General features: G+C 42.4%; 1 protein-coding gene across 2 annotated transcripts in view; it reads left to right on the plus strand.

The window, feature by feature from the left end:
• The window catches only part of MTUS2 (microtubule associated scaffold protein 2), a 264,670-nt gene that overhangs the window by 201,817 nt on the left and 39,499 nt on the right, over nt 1-23,354 (plus strand). For both annotated transcript variants that reach the window (XM_042867277.1, XM_042867276.1), the window contains 2 exons: nt 6,179-6,277; nt 10,179-10,387. In XM_042867277.1, the coding sequence (XP_042723211.1) occupies nt 6,179-6,277; nt 10,179-10,387 (308 nt within the window). The remainder of the gene's footprint in view (nt 1-6,178; nt 6,278-10,178; nt 10,388-23,354) is intronic.

The following is a 23,354-nucleotide window of genomic DNA, read 5'->3' on the forward strand; positions in this document are numbered from 1 at the left end:
AAGGAAAGTTTCTAAAAGAATGGAAAATCAAGTGATGTAAGAAATGTGTTTGTGTTTCAAATACAAAGAATTACTTTATTTTAACTATTTATGAATAGGAAATGATTTCAAAAAGAAGCATATCTATCTCCATTAATGAGGAAAAAAGAAGCTTTCATGCGTTAGATAATACCTGAAAAGACCACCTGCACTGCCAATTCTCATTTAAAAGAAAAAAAGGCAACTGCTGGAGAAAGATTACACTCCTGATATTGCAGTAAAATTGCTTGTCAAATAAATTGGACTAGAGGGCATAGATCACCTTTAATTAATGAAAAAAGAGTTTTGTAACTGCTGCTTTGCAGTGATTCAGATGATGAAAAAGTTCTGGCATGAGACAGTAGCAGTGGAAATCCATTGTCATGCTGATTGTTTCAAAGACATGAACTAAATGTTTTTTAGACTTGACTTGGGAAAAGGTGCACTTCATCAGCTTTTGGTGTGCTGCACAGCCCTTTTTGGGTGTTATGAAACCCCTTTGCACACTTGTCATCATAGAGAAAATAAAACAACAAAAAATATTTGAAAGGGAAAACTGATATATGTCCTGTAATTTCACTTACAATTTTAAGCTGTTTTGAGAAGTGTGGTGATAGCCATTTCTATTATTGCTTTGTATTTTGTTTTAAGACTTAGGTGAAAGCAGCTCTCCATCTGGAACTTTGCACTAAGATCCACTTTGGAAAAGATATAAGCTTCTTCCTTCCGCACGTTGATAAAAATACGTGATCTTTGATGCACACACATGCTGAATTTTCTGTTTTAAATGTCGAAAAATGTAGGAATATCTGCAGAAGGAAATTCTCAGAAGCAGATTAACAGCTTCTCACCCTTTTGGGGAGGTGTTTTAGAAACCCTGTTGCTTAATGCTCACTGTGGGACAGTCCAGATTGTAAATGAAACCAGGATCTAGTTCTGTCATAATTTGGACAAAAAAAGCCAACATTGAAAACATGCATTTGGCCTGAAACCTCGTTCTGTGGTTTCCTTTCATACCCTGGTTCTCTTGGGAAAGTGCTTAGGTATCTCAGCTAGCTGCAGACATCAGATAAATAGTAAGGTGGCTGGAAAAGTGGCTAGACCAAGCAAAGTCCTGCTACAGGTAGATATTCTGGCATCCGTTAGGGATTGATACTGAGCAAATGCTGCTTCCCTTCTTCATCGGAAACCTGAACAAAGGGATGGAGCACGCTCACAGCAAGTTATTTGCTGTGTTAGAGGTTAGGGCTGCAGTTCAGAGGGACGTCAACAGGCAGGAGAAATGTGACAGCAGGAACTTCATGATGTCCAACAAAGGCAGATGCAAAGCTTTCCCTGGGAGGAGTAATGCCATACAACAGCACAGAGCTAGCTGGCTGGAAAGCAGCTCTGCCAGAGGGCCCTCTTGGGGTACCAGTTTGGTATTTCTGAATGCTATTTTTTGATACTTCAGCTTACTTTCAGCAGACTAATACGGCCCTGGGCTTCCGTGTTTGTGCCTGCAGTTGTGATCTGAGGCACCAGATCAGCTTGCCTCTTGTTCCAAACCTCAGCTCTGCCCACCGGATGGACTTGGCAGACATCAGTCCGTAGAATTACAGAGCTGAAGGATGTTATGTTTCTCTATGTCTTGTTGTGGGGTTTCATGTGTGTGTTATGGAATACCTATTTCAGCCTGTTAATTCTTATTTAATGTTTATCTCACAGACAAGTGGCTATTATTCCCCATCAGAAACCTCATAATTCATGTGCAATGACAGCAGCAATAAAGAATTCATTTGGGCAACTTGTTTCTGCTTGGCCCATTAAATTAAAGACAATCAAAAGTATTGTTCAGAAAACTAACCCAGCCAATTCGTGAGCTTTTACAAGTACCAGTAAATCATATGTATCAGAGCAGGCTGTTAAATGCAATCAGTCAAGATGAAAAATAGGAGGCCAGCGTTATTACAGCTCTCGCCAGCGAGCTCACACTGTAAAATGTGCTTCTTTTAATCAGCTTCTGCAAAACCCAGACAACACAGCCCCAGGAGGGTAGAGGATGAGCTAAGGTCAGTGTGAGGGGGAGAAATGAGCACCAGTGTTCCTGTCGGGGATGGAGAGGCAGAACCTGCTGCTGCTGTGTTCTCCCTTGCAGCCACTTCCCATTAAAAACTGAACGGTACATGTGTGTTGGGTTGTGTTTATTCCTGTGAGGAATATGGGGATATGGAGTGCTACGCCGCAGGTAAAAGTGAGACACTCAGCTGCAGGTTTTCCATCCCCTTCCCCTGGAACTGCACTCTGAAACTTGGCTGCAGCACAGCTCTGTGAGGAAGTGGCGGTAAAATGCCATTGGATCCATGTAAAATGGCGGTAAGAGAAAGGGAGGCTGTTTTACCTCTGCAGCTAAGATGAGGTGTTCTTAGCCTGAGCTAGCTTGGATTTTTCTATTCAGTGCAAAGAATAGTTCAGATCCTTAGGGGTTGTTTTTGTTTTAGTTTTTCCTGTACTTTTTAACATCAGATACATTTTTTTTTAATGCAGGAAGAAAACAATCACTTTGAGACAAATCACTGTAACAGTCCATGTCCTTTTCTTTTTTCTCATTGGATTGGCTTTAAATCTGAAATAAACACAAAGGGAAAACTACAAGTGTCAGCTTTTTCTGCTTCACCAAATATGTAGTCTTTCTTCTACACCTACTTACTTATTCAAAGCCTTTCAATCTCATAGATCACAGGATGTGCAGAGTCCCTAGAGAGAATTAGACTGCTCTTATTCTACAGAATCCATTGTATTTCCAGATTTGCTCACTTTGTCTCAAACGGCATATGCACGAGAGTGTCATTGCTTGTCAAGGACATGACTAGTTGTAGGTGTCAGGGGAAAGGCAGGAGAAAGCTCGAGGTGGCTATCTGTGTCCGTGAGTGCCTGAAAGAACTTCCTTGGGGTTCTTAAATGTGCAAAGTGCTTTTGTTAACTTATAAAATATGCCTGACAACAGATGGTGGCCAGCTGAACGCAGCCAGCCCCTCTGAATTGTTCGTGACATCTACAGGTTGCTGGGATCTGGTTTGGAGTAAATACTTGATGTGTAATTTATTAGAATCAATCTGAAGTGTGAGAACAAATTGTCCCATTGTACCAACTTTTGAAGATTCAGAAAGGTGCACACAAATATCTAGGCTGGTTCTGCAGCAGGTCCTGAGAAGATAGCTTAAGTGGTGAATGCTTCACTCTGAGCACTGGCCAGGGGTAGATCAGCAGCTTTCTGTGTCTGCTATTTCCAACTAATTTCTGGGTGATTTAACTTTAGTTTCTAATAAATGTTGTCGTTGCTCCTCCTCTTTGGTTTGAAGCAGGCTGTGTTAATTAGGAAATGTAAATACGTTCCCAGAACTGTGTGTTTGGATGCAACTTGCAAAAGTAAATGATATAATCACTCTGGTGGGAAACACTAGCAAGTATTCGTGTACATAGTTACCTTCTGGCCTGAAATATCTATTTCTGTATGAAAGAATAGCTTTTAAAAGAGAGGAAACCAGGAAAAGTAGATGGGCATTTAGCACAGAACTAACTGCAGCTCCCCATTTCCAACCTATGGGCAGTAATAGTGAGAGTTTAAGTAGAGTTTATTGCAGATCAGAATGTCAAATAAATTCAAACAAAATCTGAACAGTGCACATGTTAAAGAAACATACACTTGTGGTGCTTTGTTTCCTCTTATAGTTGTGTTTGATGTATTTTCTATTATTTTGGTTGTATGCACTTTTGACTTTTCAGACTAGGTATGATGGCCAGAGTCTTATTTTTTTTTCTATGCATTCAGAACCATTGTAATGACTGAACTGTGAGTTGTTTCCTGAGTCACAGTGGAGTATCAAACTTCCTATGTAAATGAAAATCTTTGAGTTACTTCTCAGACACTCAGGTAAAGAGCTCAGCCTGCACAACCTCCTGCTGTGTTATGCCCTACAGTACAGCACTGTGCTGATCATTACGTCAGCGCTCTCCTATTTTAAATCTTTGGACAAACTATTTTGAACTTGAAATTCTCTGTCTCTGGGAAGTGAGAAAAGGACAAACTACGTTATTTAGACATTAATTTTCTGTGCAGGAATTTCTCTTGAAATCAACTTAGTTTCTGAACGTTTCTTTTTTAACAAGCTAGCAGCTGTTGTTTCAAAGGAAAACGCCATTTAGAACTTTCTGTACAAGTTCTCATGCAAGTTCTGATGCCAAGGATGGCCCTTTCCCTAAAGGCTCCCTGTGGGTGTTGTGCTCAGCAGGGTAGAAGCAGTCATAGAACTATAATGTTGGAACTGTCCCTTTTTTTGCATTCTACAGTTCTTAAATCCCTCTTTGCGAAGGAGCTTCTGTCAGGATTCTTTTGCTCTGGAGGGAGAACCCAAAAAATCTTGTGAACTGATGGAGGGCAGTTATCCTCACTTCCCCACTTTGTCATCAATCCTTCTTTCCTGTTCTTGCCAAGATAATCCTTTGTATCTTTGTTTGCAACCTGCTTCAAGCTCGTTCTGTTGATCCCTCCCATGCAAGGGTCCCTGATGGGCACTGGCTCTGATGCACAGACCTCATGGTGCCCTGTACAGAGTGATGGAACCCTCAAGGCTCCTCTGCTGCTTTCCTCTGCTTTCTTTCAACTGTGCTGTAATTGGGGAATTGCTGTTCCTTGCTTTGTGATTAAGGTTAAGAGCCTGAAGTGATTCCCTAGGTGTTCCCCATTCAAAACTTCTCAAAAGCAGTTATGTCTGTGCCCTTTGTTACTGCTGAAAGTGTGAGGAAAATGCACATCACCTTCTGTGCTTGTGCTTGGCATTTGCCAAAGAAAAAACAATGGATGAGCTTGAGGTATGGCCCATTTGCACATTGTATTTCTATACTGAAAACCACAACAAAACCAAGTTCTTATCGCATGGAAAAGGTAGTGCTCAAATCTATAACCTTGTAAACTATGTCTCACAAAACAAACCATGCTTTTGGCTCACACTTCCCATGTCAGGTTGCTTTTACTGAGTCCTTAGTAATGGAATGGTGCTATAAATTTGTTTTATGTCCTGCTTTGTATTTAAGTGTAGTGTAGCAGGTGGTAGGCACAGGTAGCTTATACCCTCTGTCACTTCACTGTGGAAAGTGTCCATCACAAATGAGAATCACAGCCTCAATGTCTCCAGTTTACAAACAGCAGGGAAAGTGGAGATGGACCAAAGCAAAGATATGAAGAAGAGTTCTTCATCAGCTGGCATGAGCGGTGTGGCAGTTTCCCTAGGAACAGAGGGAGAGGCTGTTAAGCTTCGGGTGCTATCCTCCTGCAGTCACAGATGAATGTGAGGCCTGTGTGCATATCCCTATGCTCTTCAGCTGCATTTCCCAAGCAAGTGCTGAGACACTGCTAGGAAATAGGAGCCATGGTTTGCAGTGCGTGACAAATGCTGTATCTGCAGCTGTGCTCACAGGGCCTGACGCAGGCAGAAGTGGCAGGGTGACCCTCTGTCCGAGGGAAACCTGGTGCTGCTGTTGTTACCAGTTGTGGCTTTGGAGAGGGGGGAGGCATCCACTAAGTGTCCCTGAAGTGTATGATTGCCCTATGTAATTATCACTTTTATCCACTGTAGAAATAGCCAGAGTACATTTCTGTAGACCAAGATGGAAGATGGTGTCAGGGTCTGGAGCACAAGTCTTATGAGGAGCAGCTGAGGGAACTGGATTGTTTAGTGTGAAGAAGAAGAGGCTCAGGGGAGATCTCATCACTCTCTATAACTGCCTGAAAGGAGGTTAACAAGGTGAGAATTGGCCTTTTCTCCCAGGTAACAGCCATAGGACAAGAGGGCATGACCTCAAGTTGCACCAGGGGAGGTTCCAGTTGGATATTAGGAAAAATATCTTCTCAGGAGTGCTGATGCATTAGAACAGGGTGTGCAGGAAGGTGATGGTGCCCCCCTCCCTGAAGATGTTCAAGAAATCTGGAGAGGGTCAAGAAATCTGGAGAGGGTCATGGAATCATGGAGGGTCATGGTTAGCAGGCTTGGTGGTGATGGGCTAATGGACAAGATGATCTCGAAGGTCTTTCCCAACATTATGATTCTATGACATAGCTCTGTGCAATTGCAAGCAGAATTATTAAATGGTTTTTTTCTGCTTCTACTTTTTTTTGAAACAGGCTTGAAGAAAGAAATACAAAAGGATCAGGATGCTAACAGACCAGCTATCTCCTCCCCCAAGAGATCAGCAGTGACAGCCACCAAGCTCCACTCACCAGGTATTTATGAACTCAAAAACTATTTCAGGGAAGATTTCAACTTGTCGGCTTTGCATCTCTAGTTAATACACTGAAATCTGAGACCTACTATTGTTAGTGAAGATTGATTGTGTCCAAGGCTCATTAAGCTGGTGCTGAGTACAGCAGGCTTTTTTATACCAATACACAAGCTGAATAGCTTTATGTATTCTTTGTTACTGCACTGCAATCATCTTTTTTCAAAACAAAGAGTTGTTGTTATTACATGTTGAAGGGCTTTGGAACATTCTTTTATCATTATATTTTTCTTGTACAAAAGGAACAGATTCAGTGACATAAAGGACACCTCGAACAATTACCTGGAGAGATATTATGTTATTTGGAATCTACTGACATTGTTGTGCAGAACCACTAAATTTCCTGTATTATTTCTATGCAAAGTTGGAAAAGAGTTCATCTATAGAAAGTCTTCAAACTGCTATTGGGATGCTGTTAATTTACCCCTGAATATTGGATACAAACATGTGGTAATAGTATTTCTAAAGAATGCCATTGCTTATGTACTAAAATGCAGAGAACTTATTTGTATTTTTGTCTACTAGAGTGCATTAAGAAATGTGTAGGAGACCTAAAAGGTTTTGTAAGGCTGGCCTTTTGACTAACCCAACATATTTAGGAAGCGAATGGGCCTGGCCCTTCTTATTTTGTTGTGTTTGCCATCTTCTGATCTGTTACCTCAGTTTTCAGACTGTGCTTAAATAATCTATCATCTATGCAGCAATATGATAATTAATAGATATGGAGGGTGGAACTCCTTATTTTCTCATTCGACAGTATATTGTAAAACATATAAAGGAATTCTGTAGCTCCCATAACTTGCATCGAGAATCTCTTCATTTTTACTAAATTCAGCACCAGTTCTCCTTCCCAAGCAACAAAATTGAGAAGGTTAAATTTAATCCTCGCAGGCACCAGCAGAAGTCAGAGTCCTTCTTCAGAAGTTAGGGGAAAAAGATGAACTTAACACTGTCCTCTGAAATGTGTAATTTTCAGGCTGTTTTCAAGCTGGCGAGGTCACCAAGAAAAATCAAAGAGAAATTTGCTGCAGAGAGTAGCAGGCCAGCAGCTTACCAATGTTTATAACAGTGGGAGTTCAGTTTAAGAGCCATCACTGAAGGTGGTTGTAGCAGCATGGTACAACAGAGCTGGTTTGCTTCTACCAGAAATAGAAAGCAAAATGGTATATTTGCTGGATTTGAAGGGAGCTGACGTTGCTGTTGGTGATCATTGGATGTAATGATTTTCAAGGTCTAAGATCGGATATATCCAATTTATGATGACTCAAAACTTCAAATGAAACCTTCATTCGCTCAGGAGGTTGAGTACCTGTTCTCTCTCCATCGGATTCATTTATGATTTCCTATGTGTGGTTATCTGAAATTATGACAAAATTGTTTTTCATTGTAAGGATCAAAGAAGAAATAAAACTCATCTTCATTTATTGTCTTTAGAGTAGCCATGAGCATTCTTTGAAATGACAGCAATAACAAAGAAATAAAGAAAGAGAATCTTTTTACCTACTCAATAATTTCTCAATTCAGCCACAGCAGCCATTAAACAGAAGAAGGAGTGAGTGCAGCAGTGGCTGAGAGGCAGTACACAGCCCTTCCCCCATGAGGGTCACTAACATAATGCCATGCAGCATTCACTCTTTGTAACGTGGCTTCTGCAGGTAAGCCCAGCACAGCTTCATGTGGACATGAAACAGGTTCTAATATCTCCAAGTGCCATTTCTAAATTGTTTTCCCTCTCTTATTGGTCCTCTCATGTGCACTTCCTGATCTTCAATGCTGTTTTTGGCCATCATGCAAACCCTCTGACATAAGGATTGAATATGAATGGTTTTTTAGCTTTGGATCCAGTCTTTAGAATTTGGGTCAGTTCTCCTAAAGACTAGCAAAAGTGTTTTGAAACACAGTCTTGTAGGAATCCCCATTTTATCTGTTATACAGTACTATTCCTGAAGTTTGTGTGCAGGTAGGAGTGTGCCTTCAAGACTGTGCCATCTATTTCTGACAAGTGTCACTCTTCACATTGCTTGTTATCAGTACTCTCAAAGCAGTGGCCTCAATTCTCTTTCCAAAATGTTAAAAGTTGAACAATGAAGAGGCAAACAGATGGCATGCCCCATGCTAATTCTCATGAACTGTGTTAACTGTGGCCACATACTTGCTATGGCACCTCAGGTAAATAAAGGAGACCTGAGAGTTTTGAGGCAGATCAAAGGGGTTCCATGGCTTTAGTGATCGATAGTCCCCCCCATCAGCACAAAGGACATCCAGGATCAGGGCCAGTGTCATTAACATATACCCTGTTTTGTGCAGAGCAGCAGAAGAGCAACGTCAGTGGCAGAAGAAGCTTAGTAAGCTGCTTTTAAATGAACTGAGAAATTCAGAATTTTTCCCTATGGAAAATATCAGTTTAGTTTGCAAAGACAGCTTATAATACTGACAAGGACAACATAGAGATGTGTACTTCAAATATTCCACTGAGCAGGATTGCTAGAGAGATAGAAGATAAGACAATGGGCTTTATCCCATTGTTGTGTTGCTGTTGTAATTAAATCTGAACTGATTTCTGGGGCTTCTTCCTACACTTCTTTGTATGGCTTCTTTGTATCATTATCACACTTCCTAAACTACTAGACAGTTTTATACTAAAAAAGACAGATATATGTGGCTGTTACTTTAATGAATTGCTTGTTTTCTGAAAATGCCTATTGTCCAGTTCAGAATCCCTTTAAATGAAAGAAAGAATCTATAAGAAAACATCATTCTTGGGGGAAAAAAAAAGGTAACCACTATGCTGGTTCATAATGCCAGAAAGCCCTCTCTGACATCTCCTGTTGTATTGTTTGGATCTTTCAACATGATGAAGTTAGTCATGACATGTGAAACTTAGTATTCCTCTTCTTTGCAAATGTAAGTCATGGGCACAGAAAGTTTTAAAGTCTGTTCTGTAGCTACGGGTCTATGGCTCTTTGCTGGAGCAGCACAAGGTACTGAGGCTCAAGGAGCATCTTTGCTGGTGCTGGCTCCCTGTAGCTTAGCCTTGAGCAAGGATGTAGTAGAGCAGGTTGGGAGATAGGCTTCCAGTGGCTGCATGTGAGCTGTGGATAGGTGTGAAAGGTAGGAGTGCACTCCTGGGACTTCACTTGGGGAAAGAATTTTTCTGTTTTTTTAGGAAAAGGGTGAGTAGAATCTGTGGTTTCTGTGGGACGAAAGACTGTCCCCTGCTACGTTCATTGCTGAGGGCTGGTTGGAAATACTGCTTCTGTGTTATTTTTCAGGAATTGTATACATAAAACTATAAGACACCTTTCTTCAGATCCTTGAATACCTGACCTTTCCTGTAACAAAGAATTGTTCAGCTTTCGCCTGTTTTCAGGCCAGTGCTCACCATCTGCAGTAACATACAGAAACTACAGAAACAAGGTGTCTGACTGCTTTCTCTAAGAAAGAGCTAAAAAGCATCAGCCGATGAGAAGCTGAGAGCAGCAAGAAAGCTCAGTGTGCTGGGCAGAGGTGTTGCTCAGCTGACCATAGAAGTTTTCAGAGGAGACTTCTCAGCTCAGAAGATAAAGATGAAACACATTGGCCAAGCAGTGACTTGGGCAATCTGATCCCACCAGGGCACTGCCACTTTTGCTTCATCCTCAGAACTGTGTATTAACCTGCAGAGAAATGGATAGTCATCTCAAGCAAAATATGAACTTAAGATTTATTTTTTTTTTTTTAAAGTCATCACACACTTGTATGAGCACTACAAGAGCATTTAATTTTATAGGACTGATTCTCATCAGATACGCATCACATCTTTGTGCTTAAAGCAACTGACCTCAATGATCTCCTCTGTTTTGTAGGACATCCCAAGCAAAGGTCAACCACCCCAAGAAATGTATGTTCCCCCAAACCAGGAGAGAGTCGAGATGCTGAAAAGCAGTTCATCCAGAAGCTGAAGGAAAAGTGCGATGAGCAGTCCCGGCAATTAAGCAATATCCGAGATGAGCTTAAAAGGACCAGGTGTGGCTTTGATGTCTTTGCCATAACAACACAGCACTTCTGCAGGCAGGTAAGTGCAATGAACACTTTTTACTGTTGCCTTTTTACACCATTCACTTGCACAAATTTATTTCACAGTAATTGAAGTTCTGTTCTTGGGAGTATAGCAATGTAATTCATTTGCAACTGTTAGTGTGAGAAGGGAAGCATAATTGGATACCATGTATTTGAGAATCAAAGTTCAGAAACTTGGAAGAGGAAGAAATGTAAAAAAATCCTTTGTCACATTTCTTATGGATGAAGCAAGTAGAGAAAGTCCCGGTCTTTGATTTGCAGATGGAATGGAGGGTGTAGCTGAGACACTTGCAAACAAATGAAAAACAGTCCGTGCATTTAGACAACCAAAGGTGATAGATGAAGGAAAAGATGTTCTTTCTCACAGTATATACCTGCTGTTCCCCTTCACTGCAATTCAGGAAGAATGGTCACTGTTACAAAGGAGCAGTTCCTGAAGAGTGGAAATAACATTAACTCAGTATTTATGAGAATACATTTAGCAGGTATAGAGAACATTGTTGTCAGCACCTAGAGAAGCTTATTTATTCACTGTATCCAAGACAAAATGAGTGAAAGGGTGAGGGAGTTGGGATTGTTTAGCTTGGAGAAGATAAGGTTCTGGGAGACATCATTGCGATCTTCCAGTACTTGAAAGGAGCTTACAAGCAGAAGGGAGACCGAGTTTTTACACAGGTAGGTAGTGACAGGACAAAATGGAATGAATTATCAACCAAAGAGGAGCAGTTTAGGTTAGATGTTAAGAGGAAATTTTCACTCAGGGGGTGGTGAGGCACTGGCACAGGCTACTCAGAGAAGCTGTGAATGCCCCATCCCTGGAGCTGTTCCAGGCCAGGTTGGATGGGGCCCTGGGCACTCCGATCTAGTGGTTGGCAACCAGCCCAACACAAGGGGATTGAAACTAGATGATCTTTGGGATTCCTTCCAACCCAAGCCATTCTATGATTCTATGGCTTATAGGTATTGCTTCATTCAATCTAGCTGGGCTCTGAATCCTAACCTGGCTCACCTGATGCCCATCTGTTTGGTATCCCTGAAGTAAAACTACTGTCACAACTACTTTGTAACATAGGCAGATGATCATCAGCAATAGGACCCAAGGTTTCAGTAATATCCTTGATTGCCTATTTGTCTACTTTTAGAAAGGACAAGTAAGTTTGCAGTGTTACATATGGGGAAGAAAAACAAAAAACAGAACTCATCTCCAGTCTTTGCAGATTCTGAAATATTTCATTCAGTTATTTTTGGTATATCAGTGCAAAAGGTTACCTTTGAACAAATACCATGGTTCATGCTTTTCCCTACGTACAAGCCAGTCTTGCTGGGGGAAGCTTGTCTGAACTGATTTTTTGTAAGTACTGTTTTAAATAACTTCCTAAGGGATTTTTTCCCCTCTATTTTTCTTTTGTCTTGACATTTCTGGGCCTGATGGGCATCTGTAGTGCCTTTTTTGTTTTTTCAACTGACTGTGGAGTGTCCTTGATTAAAGCAGAAGGAAACAAAAACCAAACAAAAAAAAAAGAGACGCATCAGTGTCTGCACAGTTTTGTCTGTGTATCGTCCACTGGGGAGAGATTTTTCATCTCATGCATCATTCACAATTTGCTGAAAGAATTCTGAAAGTTTGGGCATATCTCCTTGGTGTCCTCTGGATATGTTTTAAATGAGAACAGCTGCTGCAGCAGAGTTTTGAGATGACTCTCATCCTGTTGGTGTGTGTTCGATCTGTCCTGAGAATGCCTCCTAAATTGAATGCGGTAGGGGACTTAATTTAATAGAGTCCTCTCCAAATTCTGAGTAGCTATGCCTACTTTTCCCAGGCAAAGGCACTCCAGCCTCTCATGGTGATGAGCTGCACAGTCAGCCTGAGACCAATAGTTGTTATCCTTCAGGCACTCACGTGTGGTGCCCACGTCAGGACCCTGGTTGCCTTTTTAGTGAATTAGAGGCATGTGGGCACTTCCCAAAGGCTATCTGCAGAACCAAAGATCTGAATTTAATATTGATAGACTTGTCTGTATCCATTGATAACTGTAGCGATGCCAAAAGCCTACTGCCCTTGTATTTCGTGCTTGAGAACCTACATGTACTGGGACAATCTGGGACTGCTCATGCAGTTGCATAATTGTGCAATTTATTGCCTTGCAACATAGACTCAGGCTTCCAAGTTTTTGAGTGGCATTTGAAAATATGATCTGTAGACATTTCTGAGACAGCATTATTGTCTGAAAGCTTGAGCAAAATTGTTAGGATAGCATGGAAAAAGAAACTTTTTTCATACTTTTCTCATTGTAAAAATAATAAAAATCATACGTGTTTGTTTCTGAGAAGCATGCATGCAGAATGTTTGAGGTCTGAGCAGGACTGCAGTTTGCTGAGAGAATTATACACACTTAGGAATGGGAGGGGTCTTATTCTAGAGAAGTTGCCAAGAAGGCCAATAGCATCCTGGTACTCTGTCTCCTACAGGAGAAGCAGGCTGGGCTAGGTGGCCACTCTGCCTTTCAGAGGAGGATGTATTTCCTGACACAAAAAGCAGTCAGTGACTGCAGAGCCTGGGCGACTGGCAGACCATTCCCAGACTGTAAGAAGCTGCTGAAGTGTGAGGAATCCCCTCTGCAGAATTAAAGGAAGAAGAAAAGTAGTGCAAAATTTGTGGGGATCATAACCCAAGGGAGCCCTGAAGCATCGTGTTGTCAGCACAGACCATTTGCTGATCTGACAATGCACAACAAGGAAGAGAGAAGGGACACAGAGTCCCTTCTGTAACAAGAGTAAGTGTACTCTAACAAGAGTAAGCGTAAAGTCTAGCACCTGGACAGATAGAACAGATAGAATGGGCTACAGGTGTAACTGTTTGTGCCTTAATGGATCACTTCACAGATGGCCAGAGAACCAAAATAGCATGTAAGGCCACATTCTGACTTCCTTATTGCTATACATGTCAGCATAGCCACACGCACACAGTCACACTTGCATTGTTCTGTCTGTGCAAAGCCCAGGGTGTGTATTTTACCATTCTGGTATGTACCTTAATGACACCAGCTGAACACGAGCCAGCAGTGTGCCCAGGTGGTCAACAAGGCCAACAGCATGTCCTACTTGTAGTGGGCATGTGCCTCCCTCCATTCACTACATCTGACCTTACTGGTCCCATTACACCTTGCCCTCCCCAGGTGTCTTACAGACATGTTTCACTGTGGGAGAAAGAGAGTGATGATATGTAGTGAAGAGTGTACAGCATGCAACAGTACTGCATGTACAGATTGATTAAACATCAGCTAAGCCAGTTTGCTATCCTGGGGAAAAGCCTGGACAATCAAAGCCAATGATGATTCCCAGTGGACCAAAACAAAATCAGAGCAGAAGTTCTGACATCATAGTCATTTGGTCAGCTATGGGAAGTAATAATTGTAGTGCCTGTGGACAACTGTTTTTAACTGTTAGTTAATTAGTTCAGGCCCTCAGAAATGCACACAAGACTCCTGTTGACATTGGAGATTACCTCAAACTTATCGTGGAGTACATTTAGTTTGCACTATGACAGATACTGATGGATATGGAGGTGATACCATGCAGACTTCTCAAAGCAGATATCACCAACAGCCTCTCTGACTTGGATCTCTCCTGACCCTCTCTGGCTTGTTAAGCACAGTAATAATGATGGTCCTGACCCATCTTCAGCGCTGCTCAGCAGCATGTGCAGCAGCATTTCTTCTTGGAAATGATAACAGTGCCATCTATAGGACATTAGCCCAAAGTGACAAAATTGCACTGTCACAGCAGTGGTTGTGAGAAAACTACTGAGAACAGAGAGAGGAGCCAGGAGCTTCCCTGGCGTTCTCCATTCTGTGTTGCAGAGGACAGGCCGGGCAGGCTGTGCTGTTCTGGAGCAGTGGAGGATATACATGCACAGTAGCCTGAGGTTTGCTGCCAGTTTGGCAACAAGGCTGCAGGTGACACTTATGGTCCATCCCCAGCTCCGTCTGCCCCACGATACCTGTGTTCACTAGTGAAAAGCTCTGTGCAGTGATAGGATAGCAGCTGTCTGATCTTAATGGACCCTTTGAGAATGAGGTGATGGAAGAGAATGTACATCGTGTGGGTTGGTTTTTTTGTTTTTGTTTTTTTTTTTGCAGTCAGTTATTGCAATCAGGACTCATCTGGAGCTGCATAAAGTGCTCCAAAGCACCAGAGAAGATGCAGGACTGCCAGCTGTGCCAGACAGCACCTGCTTTGCAGCACAGTTGTCCTTTGGCACAGCAAAGAGAGTGGAAGCTATGGGAGGAAGCAAAGATCTCTGCATACATTGTTCATGTGGTGTTCCCTGAGCATACCTTTTTATTCCTTCCCCACTGCGCAGTCCCCAGTGACCAATTGCTGAGTGAAGATAATTAGCCCTTGATTAACACAATTTCTGTAGATAGATAGACACCAGAAGATTGTGCTGCCATTCCACAAGACCTGGACAGGCTAGAGAGATGGGCAGGGAGGAACCTGATGAGGTTTAACAAGAGTAAGTGTGAAGTCCTGGCACCTGGAAAGGAATTACCACATGCATCAGCACAGATTAGAGAATGGCCTGCTGGAGAGGAGCTCTGCAGAGTAGGACCTGAGTGTTCTATTCAACAGCAGGTTGGCCATGAGTGAGCAGTGTGCCTCTGTGGCCAAGAAGGCCAGTGGTATCCTGGGGTGCATTAAAAAGAATGCAGCCAGCGGGCAAAGGGAGTTGATCCTCCCCTTCTACACTGCCCTGGTGAGGCCACATCTGGAGTACTGTGCCCAGTTCTGGGCTCCCCAGTTTAAAAAAGACAAGGATCTCCTAGAAGGAGTCCAGTGGAGGGCCACAAAGATGATAAAGGGCCTGGAGAATCTCCCTTATGAGGAGAAGCTGAGTAACCTGGGTCTGTTTCAGCCTGGAGAAAAGAAGGCTGCGGGGTGACCTCATTGCAGCCTATCAATACCTGAAGGGAACCTACACCCAGGAGGGGAGTAAACTCTTCAAAAGGGCTGACAATAGCAGGACTAGGGGAAATGGATCCAAGTTGAAGGAGGGAAGATTTAGGTTGGATGTTAGGGGGAAGTTCTTTACAAGGAGAGTGGTTAGGCCCTGGAACGGGCTGCCCAGGGAGGTTGTGGATGCCCCGTCCTTGGACGTGTTCAAGGCCAGGTTGGATGGGGTCCTGGGCAACCTGATCTGAATGTGTATGTTTGGTGGCCCTGCTAGGCAGGGGGGTTGGAACTACATGATCCTTGAGGTCCCTTCCAACCCGGGTGATTCTGTGATTCTGTGATTCTGTGTTCATCCTGGGGAAAAGAAGACTGAGGGGAGATCTGATTAAAGTTTGTAAATATCTGAAGGGAGGTTGGAGGCAAATGGATGAGGCCAGTATCTTCTCAGTGGTGCATAGCAATAGAACAAGGAGTAATGGTCCAAAACATGAACATAGGAAGTTCCATACTAACATGTGTTCTTTATGATAAAGGTGATGGTGCACTGAAGCAGGCTGCCCAGAGAGGTTGTAGAGTCTCCTTCTAAGGAGATATTCAAGACCTGCCTGGACACCTGTGTGATCTATTGTATGGAACGTGCTTTATCAGGGGGATTGGACTCAATAATCTCTTGTGGTCCTTTCCAACCCCTGCAATTCTGTGATTCTGTGATAGATACAAATGTCTGTATTTATAGAGATGTAAATACGTATATATACTTACGCATATATATTTCACGTGTTCTACTTTTAGCTCCTACCCAACTGAAAACATGTGTAATTACTGTGTTTGAAGCCATCCCCTTGTGATGCAGAAGGAAGAAGCAATTAGCTTCTCACCTACCATTTTTCCCACCCATGCTTCTAGCTGGGTTTGCTCAAGCATACCCTGTTATCATTTCCCCTCAGAACTCATCTGCAGAACCTTTGTGCCTGCTCTTCAGTCTTATGGTGTGACTCAGGGTTGTGAGCTTCCTGCAATTCCAGATAGCCCCATCATCACCTTCACTGCAGCCAGCTGCTCTGTGGGTGTCTGACTGCATCTAAGCGCAGCAGCAGCTGTGCCCTGGGTGGGGTGGAGATCTCCTCTGAGGGATGGATCTCTTGCACAGAGTGCAGCATAACACTCACACTCTACTCTGTGGGTAGGGATATCAGTACTCATTTCTGACTTGACTTATTCTCCTCATTCATTATGCAGCCCAAGGACTTAGTTGTTAGATGTGCCACCCTCTGTGCTGTCTGCAGAGTGATGATTTCCCTCCCAGACTGTTCTTTTGTTGTCCCACCCCACTTTCAGAGTTCTTCACAAATAGTACTTTTTTCTCTACACTGCCCTTGTGATGGCAGTTCCTTGGTTTAGCAGCAGGGCATAGGGAAATGAAAAGCTTCCTCAGAGCCTGTGCCCAGTGAGAGCTGGGTTTCTACCAGGAGGAGTGGTACAGCACAACTACAGCTCTGCAAGCAGAAAGTGAAGGACAGATCTGGCACAGAGCTGAACAGCTCAGATGGGATGATTTTCCCTGTGTTTTCCTATAGACACTCTGCAGGGCAGGAGTATCATCCACTTACCCAAAGAATGAGGAGGAGTAGCATATCCATGTACTTCAAGCTTTCTAGTCCTGCAGCATCTTATCTTTTCACTGTTTTCAATACCAAATCTTGTGCATTTCTACATGACATTGGATTAGAAAATCCTAAATGATGACAAAGCTTCTTTCTAATTCTTCCTCCCAAGTAAACAAAGTGTTTTGTTTGTCTTACAATAGCATGGTTTTGATTCATATCCTTACACTGTCAGGCTGTGATGAGCCCAAAGGAATTTTTTTCCAGGATGCAGAATGAAAAGATTGAGTAGTTCTGTCTTCTCTGGCCTTCAGAATGAGCCAGGGAAAGACTGAACTTGCTCAATATGGGAAATCAAGCCAAACCGTAATAACAATGAGGGAGCAGTGACAATTTTCTAAGGTTTATTTTTGGGCTGAATTCTAACATACTTTGCAGGTTTTGGGAAAGTGGTTCCCCTGGAAGCCAGAAATCAGTCCTTCTGTCAAGTGCTGTCTTTTTACCACTGCTATGACCGGGCACAAAAAAATATGTATTTATTTTTTTCCTAAGCTCATTCTCATCGACAGTTGTGCAAATAAACTATTTTCAGCTCAATTTGAGATAAACACTCAACATATTAGCCCAAATTATTTTTTTGGAGGCAGTTACCAAGCAGCTTATAACTGGTACAACAAACGTTGCCTCTAACACAAAAGGTCTTTTGGGCAGTGAGCCTTGTTTAGAAATAACCTCCAGTTAGACTGTGTTTGTATACCTTGGTTGAAGAATTTTGTTAGTGAAACACATCACTGTTTTGAACTTCAAGATCAAAGATAAAATACCATCTTCAGTGAGGCAGTGGCACAGGTTGCAGAGAGAGGCAGTGGATGCCCTGTCCCTGCAGACATTCATGGTCACACTGGATGGGGCTTTGAGCACTTGGTCTAGCTGTAAGTGAGTCCCTGTTCACTGCAGGAGAGTTGGACTAGAGTGCCTTTAAGCGCCCTTCCAACTCAAATGATTCTATGATTCTAACGCTCTCATTGAAGAGGTTTTAAGTCTCCATTCAAAATGAAAGGTCTCCTTATTTACATGTTGTCATCAAAGAGGAATATTGAGAGTGGGTGCCAAGTGTCTGGTAAATGTGAGTTTATTATCTATTTTGTTTATATTTGCAGTTTCCATGTAAACAGCTGTCTTTGACAGCCTTGATTTTATACTGCATTCAGAGGGAAAAAACATAGTGAAAATCAGGAGCGAATGATGGCAGCCTCCTGGTGGGTTGTTTCTGATATACTTGAGGAATTTAGTAGGGCAGCAGGAATTACATGAAAAGTAATGGTGAATAGTAGGTTCCAGTGGTAATACAGCCATTGCTCATGCAGGAGGCAGAGCAAAATGGGAACCTCAATGTTTTCAATGGTTATTTAAGTTCAACAAAAAGTCAGTGGAAAAGTGTCTCTCTTCTAAATCTCATGCATCTAAATACATCTTCCAGAATCAGCAAAAAAATTCTTTTTTTTTTATATTAGTTGTTTTTATGTCTTACACTGGAGGATCTATTTCCAGTTAAGGATCTAGTGTGCAAGAAATGATGCTTGTGCCATTTGAAGTTACACAAGCGCCATCAGTTGTAGTACCTGAGCACTTTCCTACTTCTTCTCAGATTTGGCCTTTGTTTCATACCAGGGAGCTTGGATGCTCGATTATCTGGTCTCTCCAGGCCTGAGGACAATATGAGGATCTCTTTCCTGGCTTGATCTTAGCACCACAGCCACTCAGCACCATCACGTGTCCAGAGGTGCTCATGCTTACTGGGCTTATCTTCCAGGGAAAAAAAACTGAATGCATCATTGTCCAAGGCAATCCAGTAGGAGCCCAGTCAAGGTTTGTTAGTGCCACTGCTTCAGTCTTTCAAAATCAAAATATTCCAAAGGTTATTTATTCAGATTGGATATTTGGAAAAATTTCTTCTCAGAAAGAGTGATGAGGCACTGAAACTGCTCAGAGAGGTGATGGAGTCACCATCCTGGGAGGTGCTGAAGAACCATGGAAATGTGGCACTGAGGGACATGGTTAGTGGGCATTGTGGGGATGTGTTGATGGTTGTACTTGGTGATCTTAGTGGTCTTTTGCAACCTTAATGATTCTGTGATTCTATATTGGTTTCGAAGTGCATGTATTTTTCCTGTTTCTTCAGAAAAAAAATAAAAACAAATGCAATATTGAATATCAGTTCTAGCATCCAGAGATTTCCACATCCTTCGATCAGTACTTTGCATCAGAAATGTATTAACAACATATGAACATTAACATATATGAACATGTGTTCTTAATACAGGCACCTGGAGTCACTCTTTAGTAGGCCCTTTGTGGCTTCTGTGCGTGTGCAGTGGTTAGATCTGTGCCAGAGATATTGAGGAACTAAGTCTTTTAAAACCATCTATAACATCAGCAAGTAAGTGAAAATGATTGTGAAATGAGTGGGAAATAGGCATGCTATTCTCTGAATTCATACCTTTCTTGTCTCTGATTTGTCTCATTTTCAAAATTGTCTGAACGAGAGTTGTAGTAGTAAATGTTTCCAGATGACCCTTCCTGGCTAATTGAAGAAAAGTTTTGGTACAGGAGTCTAAGGGAGGTTGCAGTCAGCCTGGAGTGGGAACAAAAACCAAGCTCCTCATCCAGGAGAAGCAGTGACCGCTGAGTACTTGACATTTATTTACATGCTGGTGTTTACACTCAGGGTCTCCTCTGGGATCTCCCTGGTTCCTGTCATCCGTGTAGTCATGATGGGAAATCATCAGAGTTGAACCTCACCTATCCTCACGTAGGGAACCAGCTATGCACACTGAAAAAGAAAGGGTCAGGGCAGTACATACATGCATCATCATACGCATGCGCATGCATCATCTTTGTGCTTTCCTTTCTGTTTAGCTATGCTCCTGACAGGAACTGCTTTGAGTGGGCACCTTCACCAGCTCTCATGTGCTGTACCACCTCTTCTGCCTTCTCCCTGCTTGCTTTTTAGAACTGTGGCAAAAATGCTTTTGTTTGGTGGCTTTACATCATCTCCACGGGGAAGTGGCATGGTCTCGTTAATTCAGACTTGTCTAACGATTACTTACATGGGCATCATAGTAATAATGGTGGTAACGATCAATGTAATGGATAGTCACATTAGGGGACATTACTGTTTTTACAGCCTACTAAGAGGGATGATTTATTATCTATAAGAAAGATCTTGCAATGCTCAATGGCTATCAAACCAGCTACGTGCCAGATTTTTAATTGCAGAAGTAGCAACTTAATTGCAAATACAGCGACAAGCAATCAATTGCCTTGATTTGTTTTTAGCCATCACAGTTTATTATAGGCAAAGCCTCTTGAAGGCAAAGTCCTGTCTTATTTATTTTATCCCCTTCTACGACAAGGTCACCCATTTAGTGGATGAAAGGTAGGCCATGTATGTAATCTTTCTAGATTTTAGTAAGGCTTTGATGCCATCTCTCGCAGCATCGTCTGGATAGATTGCCCAGCTGTGAGATGAACAGGTCCATGTTATGCTGAGAGATGAACTGGCTGCAGTTCAAAGGGCTGCAGTGAATGGGGCTGCATCTGGCTGGAAGCTGCCACTGGTGATGTTCCCCCGCCTCAGTTCCAGGGCCAGTTCTGCTCAACATCTTCATCAGTGATCTGAATGCAGGAGTTGATTGCATCTGCACCAACTTTGTTGACACTGAAGTGGAAGGTGCTGCCAACTCCCTGGGAGGATGAGCAATCTTGCAGAGGGATAGGGACATTTTGGAGCACTGAGCAATCATCAACAGCATGAAGTTCAATACAGGAGAATGCTGGGTACTGCATCTGGGATGGATAATGTCAGACACAGGAACAGACTGGAGCCCAGTGGCCAAGAGCAGCTCAGCAGAAGGGACCTGCAGGCATTGTGACAGCAGCTCAGCACAAGTAGCAGTGTGCCCTGGCAGCCAAGGGGCAAACTGCATTTTGGGGACTATTAAGCACAGCACAGCAAGCTGCTCAGAAGAGCTGATTATCCTGCTATATTTTGTGGTGGTGTGGCTTCACCTTGAATACTGTGTGCGATTCTGGGCTCCACATCAAAAGGATGTTAAGGTATCTGTATGTGTCCAGAGGAGGACACCAAAGCTAGTAACAGAGCTATCCTATCCTATCCTATCCTGTCCTGTCCTGTCCTGTCCTGTCCTGTCCCAAATGACAAAGACGTACTCAAAAAATAGCTTTTTATCTTCTTACTTGCCAGTGCAATACAATCTGTTTAAATAACATTAGCTTGTGTTTAATTGGATTACACAGAACAAGGAACAAAAAGATGTTGTCTGGGCTGAACTGAGAGTGTTAAAAACAGAAAGCATTTGGCTGACTTGAGGTATTCCTTTTAGCTTAATACTTGAGCTCTATGAAACATCCTCATTAGAACTTAGGACATTAACATTTTTATTATTCCACAGTTATCCCAACAGAGTGCTAGACACTCTGCAAACAGCATGAAGATGATGTTCTAGTCCTGAAGTGCTCAGCATCTAAATAGGCAGTAGCCCAATTAAAACTGGGAAGTCAACATGACTGAGTCTTGGAGATCAGCATATGTCCAGTTCATTCTGGGATCTATAGATCCCTATGAAGAAAGACAGACATGATCATGTACCTGAACACAAATATACAACCTGCAAGCACACAGGCACACGTCTGCAGTCTGTTCTGCTGTCTCAGGACATTTCTGGGAAGAAAATGGTTTTAAACTTGAGGGGTGGAAATTTGTGTTAGATGTTAGGAAAAAAGTCTCCTCAGAGACTCTAGGTACAGGTTGCCTAGAGAGGCTGTGGATGCCCCATCCTTGAAAACATTCAAAGCCAGGTCGGATGGGGCCTGGGCAGACTGATCTGCTAAAATAAGAAGGGAAGTTGAAAACTGAAGTCAACCTAGAAGTTATACCATTTATCTGAATGTATGCACCTCTTCAGCGTCATCAGGCTTAGGGATTTGTCCCTGGTCAGGTGTTATCAAGCTGAGGAAGGCCCCTCTGAATACATGGCTCTTCTGTTCTATGTGCAAGGCAAGAGCAAAGCAAAATATTTTTTCCCTTAATCTGATGTGCTGCATAGCCTGGCACATGGGATGTTCTTCTCATACCCTTCAATGTCTTTGTCCCAATATTCTTGCCTTCACCTTTTGCTAGATGGTATTTTTAAAAACAAACACACTGTGAAGGAGCATAATATAGCCAAAGCGGTGGCTAAACACATGACAGTGATTCATTTTAAAATAAACATGGAACAATTGAATATATGCCTTATATTTGTGTAGATGCCACGTGTATGTTTATAATGTTTGAAGTTCTTTCCCATAGTCTTGGGATATTTTCTGCTGCACGTAAGACAGTTTCACTTATCCTTCTTAAAGTGAAGTACTGAAAGTTACTAGGTTTTAGGAGCATTTAAATATATTCTGTCTTTTCTTCCCTGCCCCCAAAGTTATTTTTAAATGTTATTTGCAGAAAGACTTCAGAAGATTATTTACTGTTTTTCCTCTCCATGGCATAAGTTACAAACTTGGACAGATTTAATTCAGTCTTTCCAAAATTACAGCTGCAGGCCCAGGAGGTGAGAGTGTAAATTTCCTAAGTCTTGTTCCGTGGATCCATCAGCAGACGCTTTTTGAGGGACATGGAAAAGTCCTGGGAGTTGTGAGGTAGCTCCAATGCAAACTAAGTTTTGAAAATAGAGGTAGAGTGTGAAGTGCAATTCCAACCTTTTAGCTCTTCATGACTGCGCGTCACATCTCAAAAAGATTTCATATTGATGTGATGCCAAAAGAGAAGTGCTTTCTTTATTAGCAAAGCTCTGATGTGATCTTTAATTTTGAAGGTGCAATTTCATATCCCTGTTGCGTCCTGCATAGATTGCGGTTACAAATTTCAGCAGGCACGTAGCCACAGACTTACAGACTGCAAGTATGCTACTCATGATCATACAAAACCAGCATGCTCACATTCCCACTGATTGTTTTTTGGTGAGAATTCATCAGGGCTGAAGCTAGTTCTGATTGGAGTTGTCTTTCATGATGATCCTGACTTTTGCACAGCCAACCCACAGACTTCATCCCTTCACCCCATCCTCCTGTGAGTGGCTCACTGCAGAGAGAGCTTGGCTCAGGGAAGGCAATTGGACCACATGATAGTATGGAGTGAGCTGGGCCATTTAAATGAAATGTGTTGTAATGCAACCAGAATTTAATGAACAAATGCAAACACAGAATGCAAGTCATGCCGCAGAACCGTGGCTTGTGTGTCAGCTGGAAAGCTGTTAACTCCAGGAGTAATTAGGGTTGCTGGTGTCAGAGCAAAACAACGTGAATTCCTACCGTGAGTTTGTGTTAAGA

Source organism: Lagopus leucura, unplaced genomic scaffold (genome assembly GCF_019238085.1).
Source record: "Lagopus leucura isolate 7727_CA_CO unplaced genomic scaffold, USGS_WTPT01 Super-Scaffold_100001, whole genome shotgun sequence".
NCBI lineage: Eukaryota > Metazoa > Chordata > Aves > Galliformes > Phasianidae > Lagopus > Lagopus leucura.